The sequence below is a fragment of the Ammodytes marinus genome (genome assembly GCF_949987685.1).
Source record: "Ammodytes marinus genome assembly, chromosome: 12".
Taxonomy (NCBI): domain Eukaryota; kingdom Metazoa; phylum Chordata; class Actinopteri; order Uranoscopiformes; family Ammodytidae; genus Ammodytes; species Ammodytes marinus.
In genome coordinates this window covers 14,884,051-14,906,542 of record NC_137216.1, presented here as the reverse complement: position 1 = coordinate 14,906,542, position 22,492 = coordinate 14,884,051, and the positions used below count along the sequence as shown (strand labels likewise).

The window sequence follows — 22,492 nt, the reverse complement described above, 5'->3', positions numbered from 1 at the left end:
CTGATTTTCCTTGTAGGTGTGCACCTTGGAGGACACGGAGACTGTGCGTCTGCTGATGTGGACCCTCTCTATTGAGCCTGGTCAGCTGTGTACCACCATCTTACCCAGCCTGCAGATCATAATCGAGGGTCTGTTGATGAACACCACCTCTCTGACTGATGTCCTCTTCCAGACCGTCATCGGAGACCCCAGCACCTACGATGTCAAGTCGGACTGGTACAGCATTGCCTATATATCTTTCTTCCTGGGGGTTCCACAGCAGTGAGCAGCACTTTGTACAGAGAAAGCTGCCCTCAACACCGTGTAGATATTTGCCTCTTTTATCCCTTCTTTAATTAGCTAAAATAGTATCACACATGGGTGAGGGCACTTTCCAGTACAACTCTCACACAGGATTTAAGTGCACTGAATTCTGCAAAATCAGACAGATACCCTTTTGCAGTTATTTGAAGGCAAACAGGCAAGGTTACCTTGTATCAATTCAAAATTAATTTTCACCTCAGGCCCATTTAGCCTGCAGGATGCCCGGCAGCATGTTATTTTATTGAAATAAAGCCAAAGTTTCCTCTAGAGAAGTACTTTTTCTATTTTTCTAATTGAGGTGGATTTCTCTGTTTGTGTTTATGTTGATCACAGGACCACTGTGTTGGGTCAAGGTTTGGGCTTTAACACCAGCAGCCTGAGCTCACTCAACATTAACATGACCTCCCCAGGTGAGACCCTTTTCCATATAACAACAGTTCATTTATTTCACAATATGATATCACACATCTCTGCACCACCACTGACTTGTTTTATAGTAAACTTGGCAGATATTCCCCTCTGCTTCTTCAGCTATACAGGTTGTATTTTTCACGGCTGCTTTTGATGTTTTGCGTCCACTTACTCCTCTGGCTAATTACAAAGTGAAAAGGATGGAGCCAAAGGAAAGAGTTTATATCTAAAATGACATGCAATGCAATGAGAATACAGTATTACATTAAGAATGAATTTGCACCTAATTAAAAAATGTAATTAAATCACGCGACAATTGTTTGGAGATTCTATTGACTTTTTTTGTATAGTTTAGTTTCCCATATTGAAGTGAAAGCTTACAAAAAACATTATCAATCATAATTGACTTTTCATCACCTGTATCACTTTATTCCCCAGGAGCGATAACGGTCGGTGAGATCCTGAGGGATAAGGAAGCCTTTGTTGTGGATGTTCAGCAACACATAGATTTTGATCCGGCTGCTGTCCACCGCCTGTTGAACACCACTCTACCAAACAACAATTTACTGGTGAGCCAGGGACCTCCTCAGTATCTATCCATATACAGTATATAACAGGGCTATTCAATTAGTTTTGAATGGGGGCCGGTTGGTGGAAATGATCCAAAATGAGGGGCCAGAAAAAAATGCCTAAAATTGATGAGCATCACATCAATAGCTACATATACTGTAAAACACTACAACAACATAGGAGTGCATATATTGTCTTTATTTTATCAAATAGAGTTCACCAGCTTATCAAAAAAAAATCCCTATTTGATTAACATAGGCTGCCTGTTGTTTAAGTGTTTAACAATCTTATCAGTTCAGGAAAACACAATAGGTTAACTCTTCAACAGTTTATCAAAATACATAGAAATAAATGTACTCTAAGTGCAACAGCTTATCAAAATACAGGTAGGCCTAGATTTACTAAGAGTGCAAAAGCTGTGCGCCGCGGCGAAAATTTTGGCTGTATTTTGCTCAAAGATGCCAAAGCACAGTACAGAAATAAACAACTGCTTATTTGAATACAAAAAAACTATTAGACACTGACTTTACAGTTGTGCAATTTTGTTTGCTATGTGAAGGTACACATTTTGTGCAAACATGCAAAGTTCTACTGGTGCAATATTATGCAGACACACTAAATACAAATAATGGACCACACTCTTAAGGCCTTTGCACACCGGGCGCGACGCGAATAAACGCAACGTAAAAGCGAATGTTTTGAAATGTGAATTTTGTCGCGTCCCACTTTAGAAGCGACGTCCTAGAAAAATCGAACTCGGTTCGAAAAAATAAAAAACGCAAATTCGCGATGCGAAATGACGGCGCTGGTGTGGAGGCTTGTATTGACTCTGTATACGTTCGTTAATTAACGGATTAATCGCACGAATAAAACGCGCCCGGTGTGCAAAGGCCTTTACACTGCAGTACAATCGCGCCCGCAAAGCTGCATACACAGAGCAGCTGATAGAGAAACGCTTGGAGACACATTTATTTACTGCAGATCGCGGCCTTTCGCGCAGTTATGACCATGCAAAAGCACACATCGCATGTGCTAGTACATTACTTGTGCACCACAAGTAATGTACTAGCACGGTCGGTAGTCAAGGCGGGGGCCAGTAAATATTCCTTCCGGCCCGCGGGCCACCTATTGAATAGCCCTGGTATATAATGTACAAGCAGGCATTTAATCGCTACCTCGCTGCATCTGAAGACACACTGAGAGAGTCTGCTTCTACATCCATCAGCTAACAATGTGGAACAAGGTCCATATTGTCATAACTCATGGTGTCCAGGTCTCTTAGTCTGTTTTGCAGGATCAGCAGACTTGTCGCATTCTCTAAAAAGTTCCTCTACACACTCAGATCTGTGCCATATTTCCTTTCATTAATTGGCATGCTATTTGGACTTGCATCATTGTATTGTTTTTTCATTGGGTCTTTGTAGTTTGTATACTTTAAGCCCCTATCTCACTGGGCTGCGACTGTTTGCGACCAGTTGGAGACACAAAATTGCGACAAAATGTGCCAATTTGCGACAATTTTCACTTGCAGTCTCACTGAGTTGGTTCCTCACGACACGTTTGCGAATGTCTTTGCCGGAAGGTCGCATTTATGTCTCACGAACGTCTGGCGAGTGTCGCACGAACGGAATGTCAGTCTCCTTTTTGTCTCAAATCAGTCGCAATTTAGTTTCATATGTCGCCAAACCCTCGCAAAGTTGTCTCACACTTCTCGCACTTTCTGACTCGCGGAGACTAAATTGAGAAGGATTTGCGACGCGTGCGACACACTTGCGACGACTCTGAGACTATTTTGAGACTGATTTGTTGCACACTTTTTTTGAACATGTTCAAAATTCATGCGACAAGACTGCGCGGCTCTGCGACTCATGCGAGGAAATTGAGACCTCCGCGAACGTTTGGAGACAGTTTAGAGACTCGTTTGCGAATGCAGTCTCCAACTTGTCGCAAACAGTCGCAGCCCAGTGAGATAGGGGCTTTACCCGAGGCTTGTGCTAAATGTGGCACATTTCATTAAATGCTCTCATCACAGGAGGATAACCATGTAACCTTCAGCTAATAGCACATATTTTTCATTTTGTAAAGCCGGCTTGTTTTATTCAATTCGGTATCAGGCAGGCTAAAAAATGCAACTGTTGTCTTTACAGCACAATGAATACTGAATTGCACGCCTAATCAAAATCACTCAGTGGCTGGCCACTGTACAGGGACCATTTCTCTAGAGCAGACATGACTTAATGGATTAAAAGGCTGTCCTCCTAAAGTCTTTGCTGGTTAAACATAAGATCATGTTGCAGAAAAAGCAAAATTATTTAGTTTGTCAGCTGGTGGTGACAGGTTAAGTGAGTAAAACGATAACAATTGTTGTGGTTGTACAGTAACTGACCTATGTGACTCATACATGTCCCCTTGAATTGGAACAAACACATTACCTTGACTGCCACTTTAAAATAACAGTTAGGTCTGGATGACACTTCTTTGGTTTTTTTGCTGATATTCTGTTCCAAACGTTCACCACCGTCACCATTTATTTTTGAGTGCAGACCTATTCAGAGAAGCAGGACTCACTTGTCTCTCAATGGAATACATGTTGCTTTCCCCAAATGATTGGGAAATCAAACCCAACTGGTTATAAATCACTATTTATATAATCACTAAAACACTATTAGAGCATCGATCATGTTCATACCTGTCTTTCATTTTGTGCATAACGTACCTTCTTCTTTGCTCCTGTTGCCAGTGTTAACTGTTTCCATACTCTCCGAATGCTTTTGAAACAGATTCTGTCGTGGTTGGTCAACCTGCGTCACTGCAACTCCACAGCTTTCAGCAACATGAAAGGGACGGATGTGGTCATCTTAAAGACCTTCTGCTCCATGTCGGCTGAACAGTGGTACAGCTTCTTGATACTGATGGCTCGCCATGTCAACATGGAGACACTCATCTTCAGGGTAAGGCTACATTTTGGTCCAAAGACAAATACCATGCTATTTTTTATCCAAAAGTGGATGCCTGTTTTCTTCGTTCTGTAAAGATACCACCATTCTGTAATCGCCGAATGGACAAATACACTCTCTCTTGGGCACTTGCAGACAACACAATTGATTTTGTTGAGTTTGTTTGAGGGACATGTAAGTCCAAGAAAAATGCTTTTGTACAAGAAAATGTTTGTTCAGTAGAAAATAATTCCTCACACGTTATAAAATAAAAACTTTTTTTCCCTTTGATCCAAGTAAACATACACTGTCATGTCCATTTCAAAAACTCCACTCGAAAAATCCACATTTGAATAGAGTTCTAGGCCATGTGTAGGTGTGGAACAGATCTAGTTACCTACATGCAGTAATTGGTGTAATTGGATTTTTTTTTTTATTCAAAATTTCATCACCTACAGACGAACATACTTCTAATCAGACTGCATTTGTCAGTTGATCATTCTTAACATTACACATTTGCAGGTTTCCAGGGCAGCACCCTACAGCCCACAGCCTCCGCTAGTTAATCACTGTCATTCACACATGAACTTCAGGTTGAAAGAGCACTCTGCTGCTGTCTTACATCACACACAACCTATTTACCTATGAAAAAAAGCATGTGCAAAGGAAATATGTTCTATGGAAAATGTCGAATGCACTTTTTCGAATGCAAAGACTAGAGAAAATACAAGCAGTCACAGAGACAGAGTAAGGAAAATAATGATGATAATTTTTTTCTTTCAGATGGTCTTATCTGACGAAATGCAGAGCGTGGTTGGAGTTATGCTTCAGATGGCTGAGGTTTTGACCAAAATTATGGACATGGTTCTTCCGGCCATTGGTCAGCTGCAAGGCTTCATGTCCACCATCCAAGAGCTCAACCTGGTGGACAACCATGAATTCAGCCAGGTGCGTCATTTACTACTGTGAAGTACTTTACCACAATGTATTCATTTTGGTTTGATCAATAAACCTGCACCTATCAAAAATAACAAGCTCTAGACAGAATATGCCTGACCAACTCTGCTGCACACACACCACTGGTGCAGGCAGTAGAGGATTTTTATTTTGAATTTAAATGTTTTATCCGAGGCCTCTGTTAAATGTATTTTGACGGCCTTCATTTTGTGTGACACGACAGCCTGATTCATGTGACAAAGAAATATGTATTTTAAATGCATGAAAATCATAAAGAGTTACAAGGTTCAATCTCTGTTTTTCCCCCCCAGATGGCCAGAATGCAAAGGTCCAGCATCTCTAGACAATCTACATTCGTCACCCTCTCTCGAGCACTTTGCAATAACGGCATCCTGGCTCTCTTCGCAATCTCAAAACTCCCTATTGTGTCGGATTCTGATCCCTCCTTCCCCAGCAACAGCAAGAGAGAGGAGATGATTGAGCGGTTCAAGATTCCACGAGATGCCAGTATGTCAAGAAGAGGACTGATTTGAGGCTTTTGAAAACTGAATGATACTGTCAGAGCCCCATATACAGTTGGTTTTGATATGTCTTTGCTAATAAAGCATTGACAGTTAGCATTGTTACAAGTTGTATCAGAGCAGTAAAAGCAGCTACAAATTATACACAATTAAAACAAGTAAATGTATTCATAGTTCATAAATGAATTAGGATTAAAGGTTATGGCTAGTCATAATCTATTCATATCTAAAACTAGCAATTGTATACATGCCACCATCAACCATGGTTGAAACTACATATATGTGACACTTTTCAAAGATGATATAGTAGTCTCTAGAACGAGTGGTGCTTGGGGCTTTGTACTGCAGACACTGTAGGAAAGCTGGGAAAATCTTTCTCATCCTTCAAGCTCAGACACGATCTGCAAGATGTCTAAATATTTTAACAACAAAACAAAAGAAATATATATCAAACTAGTTCTTTGGAAAAAATAAACTAATTTCACCCCTGTAAATGAGCCATGTTTCTCCCCTCTCTCCTTGTGTAGCTCCCTTCTGCATGAACATGTACCTGGACATGGTGAATACCACAGGAGGGGCCATCGCCTGGGCCTTCCTCAAACCAATGCTGATGGGACATATTATCTTCACTCCTGACACTCCCGTCACCAGGGACATAATGGAGAAGGTATACAGAACAGTAGACATGATATTTCTACTTTTCCTCTGGGCAATATATTCATGCTCCCCTGACTGGCTTGAACTAAACCAGAAAAATCCAGGAGTGGCATTTGTTTGTATACTGCCGTCTTCTACCATGGTTCTATTTTCAGCAAGTTTGACTTTGTTTGTAGTGTACTGCTGCCTTCGCATTTTCATACAGCCTCATGTAAAAACACAGCAGGTTATGAAATTGTGCTGACAGCCAGCTGTTGCACCTATTCTCATCCTTTTGTCCAGGCCAACGCCACCTTGCAGCAGTTTGCAGATGTGCAGAAGTACTCCAAGGACTGGATTGAATCCTCCGACTACATCATGCAGTCTGCTGAACTACTCAGCCAGACATTACCAATGCTGCAGGTATTAATACTCTGAACCATCTCCGGCTTTATCTGATTATTCTAGCTGGCTCGCTGCTGTGTGAAGGTCTGTAGATAAACTTTGCATGGTCTTCAAGAGTTTTCCGCAGCTGAATCTTAATGCTGTGCCTTGTCTCTTCCCTCTCCTGTCAGAATTCCCTCGGCAATTCCTTTGTGAAGAACTTCATTGAGATGCAGACTGACATAGATGTCGACAGAATGAAGGAGACGCTCAGCAACTTCTGTGAGTGAGCATTTGAAGGTCTTGCTTTTGTAAGCAGCAGATGCCGGGGCCTGCCGTTATATTCCTTCCCTTACTTTTTTGCCTGTAAAATATCCACACAATCAGAAAATGGGTTTTCTCCTCAGGTTCATAGAAAGCCCTACACTCACTCATGAATTTCGTAGTGTGTCTTTCCTTGATGTGATTATGCATGTCGGTCATTCTTCCCACAGGTTTCTGACTTTGACATAGAGATATTTAATTAGATTACCTTGTATTGTCAGACCATGTTTCTACCTTGTTTAGTTAACATACAGTATTAACACAACAGGTCATGGCACTGAGCAGACGCAACACATGTCATCATTTGCATCTGAAATTCTTTATTTCCTTTCCTTTTTGTTTTTACCCAAAGCTAACATGACAGTCATGCTGGAGAAGAACAAACAAATAGTGAAACAGATCACCACCTTGTCCACCCTGATGGTAGACATCTCCTCCTGTGTCAAGTTTGACCGTTACCATGGCTACGACTCTGACGACGAGCTCAACGCTGCAGCTCAGGACCTCGCCAAGAACCGCGATCTCTACGCAAGTGAGTAAATGACTGGGTGTAATGGACAAGCTGTATGTAGAAAGAGCAGAATCATTTGGTTGTCTTGTTTCACTGGACAGTGCAACATGCATCCACCACCTGCAACGATTTTCGTGATTTTCTAATATGCCTGAAAAAAGTAAGAAGTTTCATGAGATTAGCCTGTAACAGAGGCTGACAGCTTCAAAGGTACCCAAAACACAAAGGAGTTCATCAGGGGCAAGAAATGGAAAGTTTTAGACTGACCAAGTCAATCTCCAGACTTAAACCCAATAGAGCATGCATTTTACCTGCTAAAGAGGAGACCGAAGGGTGTAACCCCCAAAACAAACAGCAACTGAATGAGGCTGCGGTAAAGGCTTGGAAAAGCATCACAAAAGAAGAATGCAAAAGTTTTGTTATGTCAATGGGTCACAGGTTTGATGCAGTTATTGCAAGCGAAGGATTTGCAACAAAATATTAAGTCTTATTCACTTTAATTTACTTTAAGTCTATCTGTTTCAATACTTTTGCTCACCTAAAAATGTGGTGTTCCTTTACAAAAAATGCTATCTTCTCAGTTGTGTATCAGATCCAGATGTAAATACCTGGAAATGAAAGCTTAAATGTTGATCTATTGTCTCATATTCATATTTTGGTGTCAAACCCAAATGTTTCCAGTCCACAGCAAAAATAAAGGAATTGGCCTCACTGTTCCGATACTTATGGAGGGGACTGTATATTAATTTACATGTTTAATTGTTTTAATCTACAGTGCTTCCTTTTAAAGGGGTATTTCTTCGTTCATGAGTTGAACTGAGCACACTTACGGGAGGTCTGACTGCAATATTTTATCTAGGGCAAAGAACGTAGTAGTTAGTCTCCTCTTTTGAATGGTGTCCTTTAAGTATGCAGTGAGATGGTGCATTCTGTCTTTTTTTAAGGTGTCATTTTCAAGCTTCCCAAAGACGGGAAGTCATCCAGGAAACGCGAGGCCAGGGATTCCTCCTCCGCCCTGCCTCCCAAAGTCAGCTACACAATCCGCATGCACATGGACAACGTCATGCGTACCGACAGAGTGCGGCAGCCTTACTTTGTGAAGTCCAACCACATGTGGGCCCCCCAAAATATGCGCTACAACCGGGGCTTCATCTACCTGCAGGAGAGCATCGATCGAGCTATCATTGAGACCCAGACTGGACAGAAAGTCCCACAGACAGCCGTCCAGATACAGCCCTTCTCCTATCCCTGCCACCACCGGGACGAGTGAGTCTCCTCCTGTACACATGGCATGCACTCTCTCTCTCTCTCTCATGTACAAACAGGCACACACACACACACTTATAGTTTGAACATGCTCCCCTGTATGGAGGCATGCATATAAACATGAGATGGCGTACAAGGCAGTGATGTGGAATAATGCATGCTCTCTCAATATTCATTTCCAAATGGGAATGACAGTTAGTAGTCATTCACAAGGAGCCTTTCACATTATAATTGGGTCCAAAACCATGTGCATGAATACTCACTGTTATTGTGCATTTGCAGTTTTGTAAACCATACACATATACACGCACATACTCAAACTACCCTGAAGGCTTTTAAGAACCATTCAGAAAGAACACCGCTGATCTCTGTACTGTATATCCAATCCCTACATGAATTTGGCATTAACTTGTGCCCCGATACACTACATTGTTTCCAATAAATCATGCTTGGAGTGTAATGCCTATGTTTGTGCTTGCACTCAAGTGCATCTTAAGACAGTGCTGATATCTCATCTTAAAAAAAGACACTGGCAGGCCACTGTCTCTGGCTGGCTGCCTTTTGACCATCTATACGATATGATGATCCTCGCCTCTCCGTCGTCATGATTTATTACTCAACAACACAATTTCTGACACCATGGCTTTGAAATATAGCTATGTCCTGTGAAAAACAGCAAGCACTAAATCCCTATGTATCAGGTTCCAGATATGATATGATATAAAATAGAGAGGCATTAATTTTGAAAATCGAAAATAAGAAGAGGATATGGCGTGGCTGTCAATGATCCTCAAACTCCTTCTATGATATTGCTCTCGTCTGTCTCTATGTCAAGCCAGTGATTGAATGATGAGCCTTTTCATCTGTTGACATTGACAGTGATTGGACGTTCGGATTAGAAATTTGACTGACAGTTGACATCTTTAATCCCCAGGTACCTGGAGGCCATTTCCTTTGTCTTCCCAATCATGCTTATGTTGGCCTGGATACTGTTTGTGGCAGATTTTGTGAAGAAACTGGTTTATGAGAGAGAGCTGCGGCTACATGAGGTAATATATATATAAAGAAATGATCAAACCACTGCTGTTGTTTTATTGTAGTGAACACTGACACTTGAATTCGCTGACAAACTCACAATTATTTCTGAACAGTTGACCGTGGGATTTTTTCTCTGAGTTGCAAACACAGTCGCAATTGTTAAATTGACTTTCCCTCCCTGATAACCTCCTGTTTTTTCTCCTCTCCTTTAAACATTCACAAGCAAGAACTGAAACTGTATATCTTTGATAGACATGACCATGAATTCCCATGTAATTCCTCTCCCTCCACAGTACATGAAAATGATGGGAGTCAACCCGCTCAGCCACTTCTTTGCCTGGTTCCTGGAGTGTGCCACGTATTTGGGAGTGACCATTTTCATCCTCACGCTGGTCCTGAAGTATGGAAACATTCTGCCCAAAAGTGACGGTTTCCTGCTTTACTTGTACCTGTGCGACTATGGCTTGAGCATCCTGGCCTTCAGCTACCTGGTCAGCTCTTTCTTTGACCAGACCTACATTGCCGGGCTCAGCGGCTGCCTCCTCTACATCCTCTTCTTCTTCCCCTTCATTGTGGTCATGGCCCTGGAGTCCAATCTCTCCTTTTCACTGAAGAGTGCCCTAGTAAGACACCTATAAACCTCTTCTGTAAATATTAACATGATAATAGCAGTACGGTGATATATTTGTAATAAAAAAAAATGCAATTTGCTCTGGTAGATACACAGAATTGAATGGAGAGATAAGGAACGTTCGAGGGAGACAAAATGTAATTTTATTTAAAATGTTGTTCACTTTATCCATCTTAGAAAACAATTTTTCAAACATTACAATACAAAATATATTAGTGAACCTTCAAAAATGCCATTTGCTTCATGACAATGTAAAGAAATGGCCTCCAGTTTTCCATTGTGAGGTTCTATTTATATTTTTAATTTTGACATAAAAGTGGATGCTAAACTGAATTTTTTTTTCTGTTTGCAAAGCAGAGTTTCCCTGCCCTGTTGAGTTGAAATACATTATGTAATGCATCTCCATCTTCTGAATTTTTGTTGGTGCTTTGTGTTTAAAAATCATTAATTGGAAGTAATTTCAGTGATATAACTAACACAATGTCACTGCTTGGTTTGCCTTGAACAAAACAAGTATCACTTCATACTACGTACAGATGGCAATAACAAAACAGCATTATGTTAAAAAACTAGCATCTTTTGTCTAAATTATCTGTCATTTTCTACAGGGTTTGTTTTCCCCAACATGTTTCAGTTACGCCAGTCAATATGTCTCTCGCTACGAGGCCCAAGGAGAAGGTACGCGCATGTTCCCCTCTGACTTGAAGATATATTTGACGTATAAGCTGCTTTAGTCAGTGGGGAAGCCTAATAAAACGTTCCTCCATTCTGGCTTCTTTAGGCATTCAGTGGAGCAACTCGTACTTCTCGCCCATAGCTGGAGATTCGGCTTCATTCGGTTGGCTCTGCTGGCTGATGCTCATCGACTCCCTCCTCTACTTCATCATAGGGGCTTACATTCGCAAGGTCTTCCCAGGTAAACTGTAAAAATCATATGAATCTCTTTTTTTATTTTTATTTATTTATTTATTTTTCATTAGGCCTACCGGGAATTTGCTGTGTACTCTAAACCCAATACACCAGTTTATGAGTATAGCTTGGTAAACTTGTCTCCAGATGGTGTTTCATGTATTAATTAGAATTCTTGTGGTTCTTTTTACCCTTAAGGAAAGTACGGCATCCCTACCCCATGGTACTTCCCCTTCAAAGCCTCCTTCTGGGCCGACCTCTGCTGTTGCTTGAAGTCAAACAGTAAGTCAGGCAGAGGACTCCTCTTCAGCAACATCATGCAGCAAAACCAGCCTGTCTTCGCCGACGACAAGGGAAAAGGTACAGGACAAAAATAAAAGACATTCATGTACTATATACTGCGTCAGATAACAATAAGCAGTGCTGTCTCTTCTGAGGTTGTGTTTTTGAAGCAAGAAGATTATGTCTTCCCTTTCACAGACTTGTTTTTTTCTTTCTATCTAACCCCCGACACCTCACTTTATTTATTTTTCTCCCTCACTCTTCATTTAATTCCTGTTCACTGTTAGTTTGATTTACTGGTTGCATCTGTCTCTCCTTGTGTCTTTTCAGGCCAGAGTTCTCTTTCCTCTCAGGCTGGTGAGGATTTCTCCCAGCTCCCAGTGGGTGTTGCCATCCACGGACTCAGCAAGATGTATGGCGACCGAGTGGCCATTCAAAACCTTAACATCTCCTTCTACGAGGGCCACGTCACCTCACTGCTTGGTCACAATGGAGCCGGAAAGACCACCACCATGTATGCTGTCTTCACAGTTTTCATTGTGTCAGCATGTCCTATGATGAATACAAATGCATTTTTATTTTATTTTTTACCTAATAATTACTGAATAGGGTGTCTTTTTAATTTGATTTGTGCATCCCTTTAATTATCTCAAAGGGCCCCTACTGCTGACAGGGAGATTGTTTTGTCCAAATCTGGCACAAAAAAAAACATTAGCCTGACGGGTCTTTATCAACTGGAGCACTTACATTTACATTTTAAATGCGACTCATTTTGCCGAGGCTCTTATCCGGAGCAACGCACAATGAATAGAACAGAACAGAATGATATTCAACAACATTAAAGGCACTACGAGTAAGATGGCACGTTGGCGTCCCCTTTGGACAAAAGCGGTAGTATTTTTACGACGCCCGCTGTCGCAAATGCTCGTGCCAGGCGCGTGAGCGTGGACTGAGAAGGGCGCAATATAGTGCATGTTCGTGTGTTGAAAGTGTGAGGACTCTTTTCGGCTCCATGAGAGTGGTTTTGACACTGCATCAACTAATGCCAGTCAGTACACACACCTGCTTGCAATGAGTTGATTCAGCAGCGTCACCTAACTACTCTCTCTCTCACGGAGCTGTGTCCTCACAGAAAGCGAATGAATGAGAGACGGCAGTTAGTAGACTATGGATCACGATGAGGTAATGTGTTTGTGTTGTTGATGTAAATAATGACTATTTCAGATAATGGTTATCTGATGATGGTGAAGCAAAGCAAACTTTGTGTTAGTACCAACCGCTCATTCATTTAGCAGTCTAGTTTCGCTCTCGTGAAATTGTATACACGTTGCTTGGCAACGTCCTCCCGCCCGCCTATCACTCACTCTCCCTTTTCGCTTTTCTTCATTGCATTCTCTTTTTTTTCTTTGATGGTTCAGCCCCGTTATCAGTCATTTATGACGACAAATAACTGTCTCAAACAAGGCTCCCGCTCCCCTTCCCTCACCTGGAGGGATAGGCTTCTCAAATCGCGTTGCAGCGCCACACTGAAATCTGCAACCAATACGGATATGTGACCATAGAGCCTGCACGAGCGAACCGAAAATCGGACTGGGTGTGCGACCAGACCAAAAGCAGTAATAAAAACTATATAAAAACGTCTTTCTTTGCACTGATGGTCTCGTTTGCTGTTAAAGGTAATTTATGATTATCAGAGGAAACATGAGGTTGTTTAAAAGATATTTAAATGTTACTCGTATCCGCTTTAACACATACAACCGAAATCAAGAAGGGATTTTGTGTCCTATATTATTCTTAGAATCAATACATCGTAATATAAGAGAAAAGTGCTATAAAGAATGCACACACAAATTGCTAATGGTGCAAAAACAAAGGGTGTTTTGAACATTATATTTGAGCTAAAGTAATTGAAAACAACGTAATTAAATTTTAACTTGTATCCCAATGCTTAGGTCCCTCCTGACTGGCCTTTTCGCCCCATCTTCGGGCACCATCGAGGTGTACGGCAGAGACATGGAGACCAACATCGATGACGTTCGCAAAGAGCTAGGGGTGTGCATGCAATATGATGTCCTGTTTGAACACATGACCACAAAGGAGCACCTGCTATTGTACGGCGAGATCAAGGCCCCACACTGGTCAAAAAGACAACTGAGTGAACAAGTCCGCACGTGAGTGACCAATCCTCCAGTACAGTTTGCACACTCTATATCGTAATGCACTCTTCATGCTTTAAAGATGATGTCACGGGTTATGCATGATGTAGCAGTGCCATTTGATATATTTTACTGTTAAAATACATCGTTAAAAACGATAGCTTAAGCTCAGTCAGTGGCCTATTCCTCCAATAAAAAGGAAATATATGTAGGGGGTTACGAAGGTTTAAGAGTGAGCAGTAGCTAATGCTCAACACTAGGGACTGGTTACACAGGGATAATAGATAATACATGTAATATTTAGATAAGGTCATAGTCAAACAGATTTTATGGCTGTATTTCTGTACATTTCCTTGTATTTCTTTGCTCTGATATAATAATTCTAATCAGTGGTAAAGGACAACATATTGTTAGATTGGTTATTCTTGAAATAAAATCTCACTTTCGTGGCTCAAAAGCTGTAAAAATAGATAACTATGTTTCTTTCCTGTTTTAAAACAAACATTCGATTATATTAGATATTTTCTATAAGATGTTGTTCCTTTCCGTCTTCGTGGATAAGCTTGTGGGGGCATGCATCTGAAAAATAATTTTTCATTCTGTGGCATCATTAAGCTACGGGTTGAACCCCCCAGGTGCATCATGAAACTATTTCTGGAGCGTTTTCTACACTTCACGTGAAGCAATAATAAAACTGAACCCAAAGGCAATACATTGTACCTCTCCGCTGGTTCCTGTATATCAGAAACCCCTTGCTGGGCAACTAATGGAACTAAAGGAAGTGGAACTCGGGAAGTGGGTTGTAATGCTCATGTTAACATAAGCTCCCTGTTGAATGCTTTTCACTGACTCCCCTTGCCAGGATCCTGGAGGAGACAGGCATGTACGCCCACAGACACAAGCGGGTAGGCACCCTGTCGGGCGGAATGAAGCGCAAGCTGTCAATCTCCATCGCCTTCATAGGGGACTCACGATTGGTGGTTCTGGATGAACCCACCACAGGAGTCGATCCCTGCTCCAGGCGCAGCATCTGGGACATTGTTATCCAGCACAAGAAAAGTGAGTCTCAAAAACACACACACACACACACACACACACACACACACACACACACACACACACACACACACACACACACACACACACAATTAAAAATTAATAAAAAATAATTCCATTGCTACTATTATTGTCAGACTGTTGTGCAGACAATAGAAAATAACAATGTGTAATTAATCTTTAAACTTATGCCAGCACGTAGTTTTGTATCTTATTCCTCTGCAGATTCTGTGTCACCCAGATTCCTCAGGGTGTAGGCGAACTCTACAAAATCACTGTAACCCTTGTATTTTGTGTGAATTTGCTTTTACAGTTGTTATTTCAGATTTCAACCACAATACCACTGTATTATTTAACAATGACTAAATAATGTGTAATAATCAATCTCTATCATATTTATCCTATCAGACATGGACAACAATAAAAAAATTAAAAATAGTTCAAGTCTAAAAACACACACTCACACGTTACAGATTATCCAAACTCTAGTGTATTTCTTAAAAGGGAAATGAGTGGAAAAGTAGAAAAGTGCAATGAAACCTGGAGCTGACCCTGGGGGGCTTTCCCCTGCTGGGGCTCTGACTTAAATTTAGCATATAATTAATCCAAAAGGAATCCAGAAATATTTTTTTACCTGAGGCAATCTTAGGGTAGCAGCAGTAGTAGCAGGGAGACTGCTAAATGTCATATAATTGTAGATGTGGAATATGTGCAATTTGCCCTGTCTCAGATGTTAGAGAGAACTTGGTACCGGGGGATTCTATTTTAAAGTAAACTTTATCCATCGCTTGCTGTTTTTGCACACGTTTCTCTAATGATTGTAATGTGCGTGGCTCAGCCTGTTTGTGGCTTTGTCTTTTATCATTTTTGATTGTTAACTTGGATGTGTTGTTGCGAATGTGTGTCAGCAAGATACACTTAAAGGCCAGCATGTACTCACTGGGAGAGAAAAATAAGAAACATACAAAATAATTTAGCAAGAAGCCATCTAAATATAGCTTGGGTGTTGTTCTTTTACCCGTCCCACCCTTGAGACTCCTACACAGCTTTAAAGACTAGCTCAGTTGTTGAACATAATCTGCACTTCACTTACATTAAATCACAGAATTTTCCTTTAATGCATTTCTTTATAATTAGAGGATTTGTATTTATGGGTCAGGGAATGGTATAATAATGCATACGCAAATAATTCAGATCGTTTTATTCGTATGAATTCTCAGATCGCACTATCATTATGTCAACCCACCACCTGGACGAGGCTGAAGTTCTGAGCGACCGCATCACCTTCCTGGAGAATGGAGGGTTAAAATGCTGCGGATCCCCGTACTACCTGAAAGACAAGCTGGGCCAGGGCTACAAACTCACTCTCACCAAGAAGGTAACCATCCTTACAGGCATCTGCCCACCATGTTAGTTTTCGGCAACATGAAGTTATTTTTTGGTTAAATATCTCATAACATCACATTGCACACACTTTTCTGGTCAAATAAATGTTTTGAACGTTACAAAGTAACAGCGTATCTTTGATGCTTTTAATTCAGACTTTCTATTAACAATGACACATCTTAGACAATGCTTATCAATGCAAAGCTGGTATTAATGGTAACATTTTTAAATATGTTGTTATTGAGGTGTTGGCCTGGTAATGTGTAAGTACATCCTAGGTTTCATGTCTGACGCGTGGAGTTGCACAATTCTATGAGATATACTAAAACATTGCAAAATGGGCAGAATACAAAACGAATAATGCTCTGCTGACTGCTTCAAACTGACTCATTATTTTTTTTCACACCACTTCCCTAAGGATAGCCACTGAAAGTTACATTTGACGTCTTGCCGAATTAACAAGCATCATGCCAACTCATATACTATCCTATATGCCAGTTACTTGTTTTGTTCAGACTGCTTCAGTGTTCTGTATTTTGACTCTTAATCACATCAAAACAAATGTGTTTCCTATGTAGTGCTCAGTCATTTGAAATGCATGCCTCGAGGCAGAAATCCTCAGGCAGTGTCAAAATGTGATGCCAGTTTCTCAAGTTTTATCTCTTCCTCAAAAGTGCAGTAAGATCACTTTCAACTTATTTGGACAATGCATTCATGAAAAGCAGTAACAAAACTATTCCTACTTTTCCTATCTGTAGACACAGGACCTTGATTCTGAGCAGATTGACGATGCCGAACTGAAATCCTTCATCCAAGCGCATGTAGCCGGAGCACAACTGAAGGAGGCCCAGGGTAGTGACCTGGTCTACTCACTGCCCTCCTTCACCTCATCCAACGCCTCGTCATACCGCTCCCTCCTGACCGCGCTGGACACCAACCTGGATGCCTTGCAGCTCGGGGGCTATGGCATCTCTGACACCACCCTAGAGGAGGTAAGCTTACAAACACACCCCCACTGTTCGTTGTGTAAAATAGGGTAGCTCCAAATGTGGCTAGTGCTAATAAACCTGATCCTATGGACTTGTAAGCATGATAACAAGCCGTTACTAAAGTTTTTTTTTTTTTTTATCTGTGTAGGTGTTCCTCCAGATGACTCATGACAACACAGAGGCTGAGGACGGCACCCTGTCCATCTCAGAGACACTTTCTGACACTGGCTCCATCGACAGCCTCCCTTCAGATCTCGCTGGAAGCGTCTCCAGCTTTTCCGACACAGCCAGTGAGTTCACTCACTTTTACCTCACCTGTTCCTTGTTTTTCTCATCAGCTCCACAAAACTCTCTGTTTTTCTAAGTATGGCAGCTTTTACTAGCTGTCGTCACCCCCCCCCCCTGTTGTATTTACTACTCAGAATTTACTCATGGGCGCAACAATAAGTTACGCACTATAGCTTCAACCTAAATAGTTACAGAACACTTGTCTTAGCTGACCTACTTCAACAACTTCTACAACTAGAACACCCATCATGATGGATTGCACTGCCATCTTTTGTGATACTCTCTTCACGTGAACCCTCAGCTCAGTGTACCTTAGAGAGTAAAAGCAGGCATCATCAGGGCAGTACAATAATAATGAAAGCAAGTGGGGAGAACGGGGGAATGTGAGCCATCGGGTAATGTGAGACACCCCCTGTATCTAGGCAATGGAACACATTTTTGGTCATGTGAGATATATGTTTTCAAGCCCCTCTCATTTCCCCTTGGCCATGAAAGAGAGGACCTCATGGTGATGTTTTAAGCATGTTTTTTTCACAAAAATGTCTTTCCTTGCTGTCAACTTAATCGATTGCTGTGCCAAAGCAAATTGATTCAGGTAGAAAAACGTATATCATACATGTTGATGAACTACCACCATATGAAACCATATGATGATGATAACTGAAGATTAGCCTGATTTGCTGAAAGAGGTAGTTTTTTCTCAAATTGTGGCAGTGGGGTAAAGTGAGACAAATGCTGTGGGGTAAAGTGAGACAGTGTCTGTGCCCTCTTTTAATGAATCCATTATATTTGAGGTGGCAAGGAGACTAGTTTGAATAAGACAAAAGACAATATGGGCTGGAGGTGGGGGTTGATGGTTGAAGGGGTGTCAGCAAGGGCATGGTTTGGCATGTATGTATGTGGGGGACAGGAGAGTGACCTTTAACACCAATAGACTATAAGTAATATGTCTTTATTCAATGAATGATCCCAATAAAACACATGCAGAAAAATATTAATCAAAGACTCAAAAGGTGGAAAATTACAGCTGGGTCTAGTCCTGTGTTCTGAGTCCCAGGCTGTTCTAGCTGGTTCTGATTGTTCTTTGCTCTGACCCCTAGACACTAGCTGGCTCTAAGGGTCCTGTGTTCTGAACCCCATACTGTGTTTTAATCTAACTGGTTCCATCTGTCATTTGAATGTTAATTATTGAATATGAATTATATGGTGTATTTGATCAGAGTTACTTTCAAGTGTTTAGAAAATGTTTTTCTTAATTGAGCAAACCCCATGATTTTGTTACTCGTCCGACATTAGTTTTGGAATATTTAGTTTTCAAGCTAGCTGTCAGGATTGTACAACAGTTGTTGTTATGGTAGTTTCAGAGTGGAAAAAGTAAGTGAATCAGTTTACCCCTTGATTTCTCTGGTCTGTCTCAGTTTACCCCACAGCTGGGGTAAACTGAGACACAAGACAACTTATTTTTAAACAATCATATTTTCACTGCCCTTTGTCGAAAAAATTCTGCTAATGCCCTTTTCTAGGAAACATCCTGAATTAATGGGAAATGTGTAAATTTGACTGATAAATCATTTTAGCTCCCTTAGAGGGAAGCAAATGTAAAAAGTGTCTCACATTACCCCGTTCTCCCCTACATTGTTAAATCCCTGTCTCCACTTCTTCTCCCATGTGTTGCAGAGCTTACCGGTACGTCCATGGTGCGCGGCATGGCCCTGGTCTGGCAGCAGATCACAGCCATACTGATCAAGAGGTTCCACCACAGCCGCAGAGACTGGAAGGGCCTGATCGCCCAGTTCCTGCTCCCCTTGCTGTTTATGGTGTTTGCTATGGGCCTGGGCTCCATCAAGAACGACATGCAGCACTACCCCGAACTAAAGCTCAGCCCGGCACTTTACAACTTCGATCAGAGCTACTCTTTCTTCAGGTCAGTCCCCATGGCAAATAAAATGCCAGGGAAGGGGGAGGGAGTGTACTAATCAGGGCACTTTTAAATCAAGCAAGAACAATCAAATCCGAAGTGTTGCTCTTTTATTTCAATTAATTTGGCCTTGTCAGCCCAATGCCACTTTGGGTCTTGTCCAAGCAATTGTTGATAACATTTGTTTAAAAACTGATACATTTCTTTGAAGCTACTTGGGATTTTTCTGAGCTCCTGCGCCAGTGTCAGGGGGTGACAGAGAGAGTTTTGTGGAGTTGATAAGCTTAATCAACTTTGTGTGACAATTCATTTGGCTTGAATGTAACCAACATTCATTTATATGAAGAAGTTACGCACTGTACCTTTAAAGGACAGATTGTAACAACAGGTTTAATTGTGAAACCACAGAGAAACAACCCCGCAGCTTTGATGAAGAGTGGATTCATCTAGCTAGCTGTTGGGCTCCTGCATCATTTGCAGGGGCACAATGCGTCTCACTTGAATGGATTTGAAGCCGTAGTTTGTTGAAGGGCAGACAGACAGAGGGGAGCGAAATAGAACTTGATGGAGAGAGATGATTTGTGTTGACCACAGCTGAGATGCTAGATCAAAGTGAGGGAGATTGACAGCGTCAGGAGGTTGTGAGATGTCTTCATACTTGAGAAGTGCTGTTGTTTGATCAAGGGGAGTACGTAGCACCGGAAAAAAGGCTGTGAGGGTGCCAATCCATTTCAAAGGCTCGTATCTCCCCAGCCCTCTTTAGCTTGATATACAAAAGAGATTTATAAATTATTTGTGTGTATTTATTTTTAATGAGAACAATGTTAGGCTTGTTGAGGAAGGTTACAGGTAGTTTACTGTTGAGAATACTTGAGTTTGTTTTTAAATTGTAACAGTAGATTGTAGAAAGCCACATTTTCTGAACTTTCTCAGGGAACTGTGTGTTTTCAGACACACTGTTTATTTATGAGCATTACTTTTGCATTAAGGCAGGGGAAGGCTCAAAGAAAAGAAATCCTCTAAAATGTAAAGCAGCAAATCAAATCTCCTTACTCTCCTTTTATCCGGGCAGCTCCTCACAATATTGATGTTATTTTGGAATCACCACCCTGGGCCCTTTTTAACGATGATGTTGAGAGCAAGTACATTGCTTGAAATGAAATAAAATAAATCATTAATAACCCAAAGACCACCTTTTGTCTGTGTCACTTTATGCTATTACTCTTGTAATTATGGTGCAGTTCTGCACAGATCTCTCCTACCTTTTATGAGTTAAAGGTTTTGTTTTCTGTCTCCACAGAAACCAAAATCCCAGCTCCGGCCAGCTGGCGGACGCAATGATGTCATTCCCTGGGATCGATAATGCCTGCCTCGACAAGTCCAATGACCAGTACGTAATCACACCTCAAACTGCAGCAGTGTTTTCGTGAAAAGTGACCAATTTGTCCGACATGCCTTGTGCCCAGTTTCTCTACAGATCCTACGCTTTCCCACACATACATTGTTTTCCCATTTCACTCACTGTCCTTCATCTTTCACCTTGTTCCATTTCACTCGCCTGTCTCTCTCTAATTCCCACTTCTCATTCTCTCTGGTCTCTCTCATGACCCTCTTCTCTGTTTTCCTTTCGCCTGGTTCGATGTATGTGGCTTAAAAGCCTGCAGCAGGACTCTTAGATGTGAGAGCATCATTTGTATTCCATAAACACCTTGTGTTTATGGGGAAGATTTCCCCTTACAGGCACTCATATCAATGTTGGCACTCGTGAACCAGACCTCCATGGTATTTTAAAATCCTCTGTGGTAAAGTATATACAGAAAGAGCAAGCGGGAGAAGAATCATAATTTGGTCATGATAAACTATAATCACAGCAATGACAAAGGGACCTGAGTGCTGCATTTACATAGCCTGGCAAGCTGCACATTTGTTTCTCTCCCGCAGAACAGTATGGCCTTTCTCAAATCTTGTTTCTTGTAGTCGTTCAAGTCAACATGGATCGATTAATGATATCATGAGGTATGGCTGGTCTCACGAGACTAGCTTGACTACTACACTAAAGGGCATTTCAGACGGAACGCGTTTGTCGCCCCTGGCAATGCATTCTCAATGGAGAGGCGAGCGGGCAGAGAGAAGGCGCAGCATTCTGTCAAGCGGCACGACAAGCGGCCGCACTCCCATGGAACTGTCGCTTCCGTGCTGGTCGAACGCATGCGCGAGCACGTAGGAGCTGTTAGAAAAGTTGAGAACTGTTTAATTTTTTTGTCGTGGCGGTTAAAAAATCACAATCGCGCTCCTCCGCCCGTCACTTCACACGGGGAGCGCAAAGTGAAGCCGCGGGGCCAGGCAACAACGCGAGCGGAATGTCGCCTACCGTCTGAAACGGGCTTAACCCATCAGAAGAGAAAACAATTTGAACGTTGTGTGAGATCAGGCTTGTCTAGCAAGGCTAGCATTTACATAGTTTACAGTTGAACAAAGGGTTGCCACCTGGTTCCCTGACTATGGTCATTGTTTTTGAGTAATTTTAAGTTGTGCATTTGTGTCGGCACATTTGCAAAGACATGCAGGTTGCCACAATCTCTTTTTGAATCTCCACAAACTGTCCCTGAAAGCATTTGGCATTACAGCACATATTTAATAGCTTTAAAAACGTGTTTCAAATGGATATTAGAGAAAAAGCTTAGGTCCTGATCTCCAAACAAATATACAGTTTTACTGCTGCTGTATGAAAGATTCTTTGGCGCAGGTGATTAGCATTGATTCAGGCCATCAAATCAACCTAGCTTCAACACATGTCCTAGGCTGTGTCTGGGGATAGACATGTGGTATTATCCTGCACTGCGGACTCCCATTTCACTCTGTCAATGTTTCTTTTTAAGGGTCTGCAAGAGAAACTCAAGAAGCAGCTGGACTTCCAAAGGGAACAGCTCTAAAACATTTAATACCTGTAGATGTACCCTTACGGAACAGGTAAGATTGGGTCACAGAGAACAGTGTGCGGGTGAGTTTTTGGGTTCTGG

At 41.6% G+C, this 22,492-nt stretch overlaps 1 protein-coding gene across 1 annotated transcript in view; it reads left to right on the top strand.

Annotated features, from left to right (window-relative positions):
* Window positions 1-22,492, top strand: part of abca12 (ATP-binding cassette, sub-family A (ABC1), member 12) — an 87,016-nt gene that overhangs the window by 31,546 nt on the left and 32,978 nt on the right. Inside the window, exons 35-59 of the mRNA XM_080037758.1 lie at window positions 17-216; window positions 637-713; window positions 1,153-1,283; window positions 4,065-4,235; window positions 5,004-5,168; window positions 5,489-5,684; window positions 6,226-6,365; window positions 6,638-6,757; window positions 6,910-7,000; window positions 7,395-7,574; window positions 8,498-8,819; window positions 9,754-9,868; window positions 10,151-10,480; window positions 11,097-11,166; window positions 11,270-11,404; window positions 11,596-11,757; window positions 12,010-12,193; window positions 13,632-13,850; window positions 14,698-14,894; window positions 16,112-16,269; window positions 17,036-17,269; window positions 17,415-17,556; window positions 19,232-19,478; window positions 20,773-20,862; window positions 22,352-22,442. Coding sequence (XP_079893884.1) covers window positions 17-216; window positions 637-713; window positions 1,153-1,283; window positions 4,065-4,235; window positions 5,004-5,168; window positions 5,489-5,684; window positions 6,226-6,365; window positions 6,638-6,757; window positions 6,910-7,000; window positions 7,395-7,574; window positions 8,498-8,819; window positions 9,754-9,868; window positions 10,151-10,480; window positions 11,097-11,166; window positions 11,270-11,404; window positions 11,596-11,757; window positions 12,010-12,193; window positions 13,632-13,850; window positions 14,698-14,894; window positions 16,112-16,269; window positions 17,036-17,269; window positions 17,415-17,556; window positions 19,232-19,478; window positions 20,773-20,862; window positions 22,352-22,442 — 4,167 coding nt within the window. The remainder of the gene's footprint in view (window positions 1-16; window positions 217-636; window positions 714-1,152; window positions 1,284-4,064; window positions 4,236-5,003; window positions 5,169-5,488; window positions 5,685-6,225; window positions 6,366-6,637; window positions 6,758-6,909; window positions 7,001-7,394; window positions 7,575-8,497; window positions 8,820-9,753; window positions 9,869-10,150; window positions 10,481-11,096; window positions 11,167-11,269; window positions 11,405-11,595; window positions 11,758-12,009; window positions 12,194-13,631; window positions 13,851-14,697; window positions 14,895-16,111; window positions 16,270-17,035; window positions 17,270-17,414; window positions 17,557-19,231; window positions 19,479-20,772; window positions 20,863-22,351; window positions 22,443-22,492) is intronic.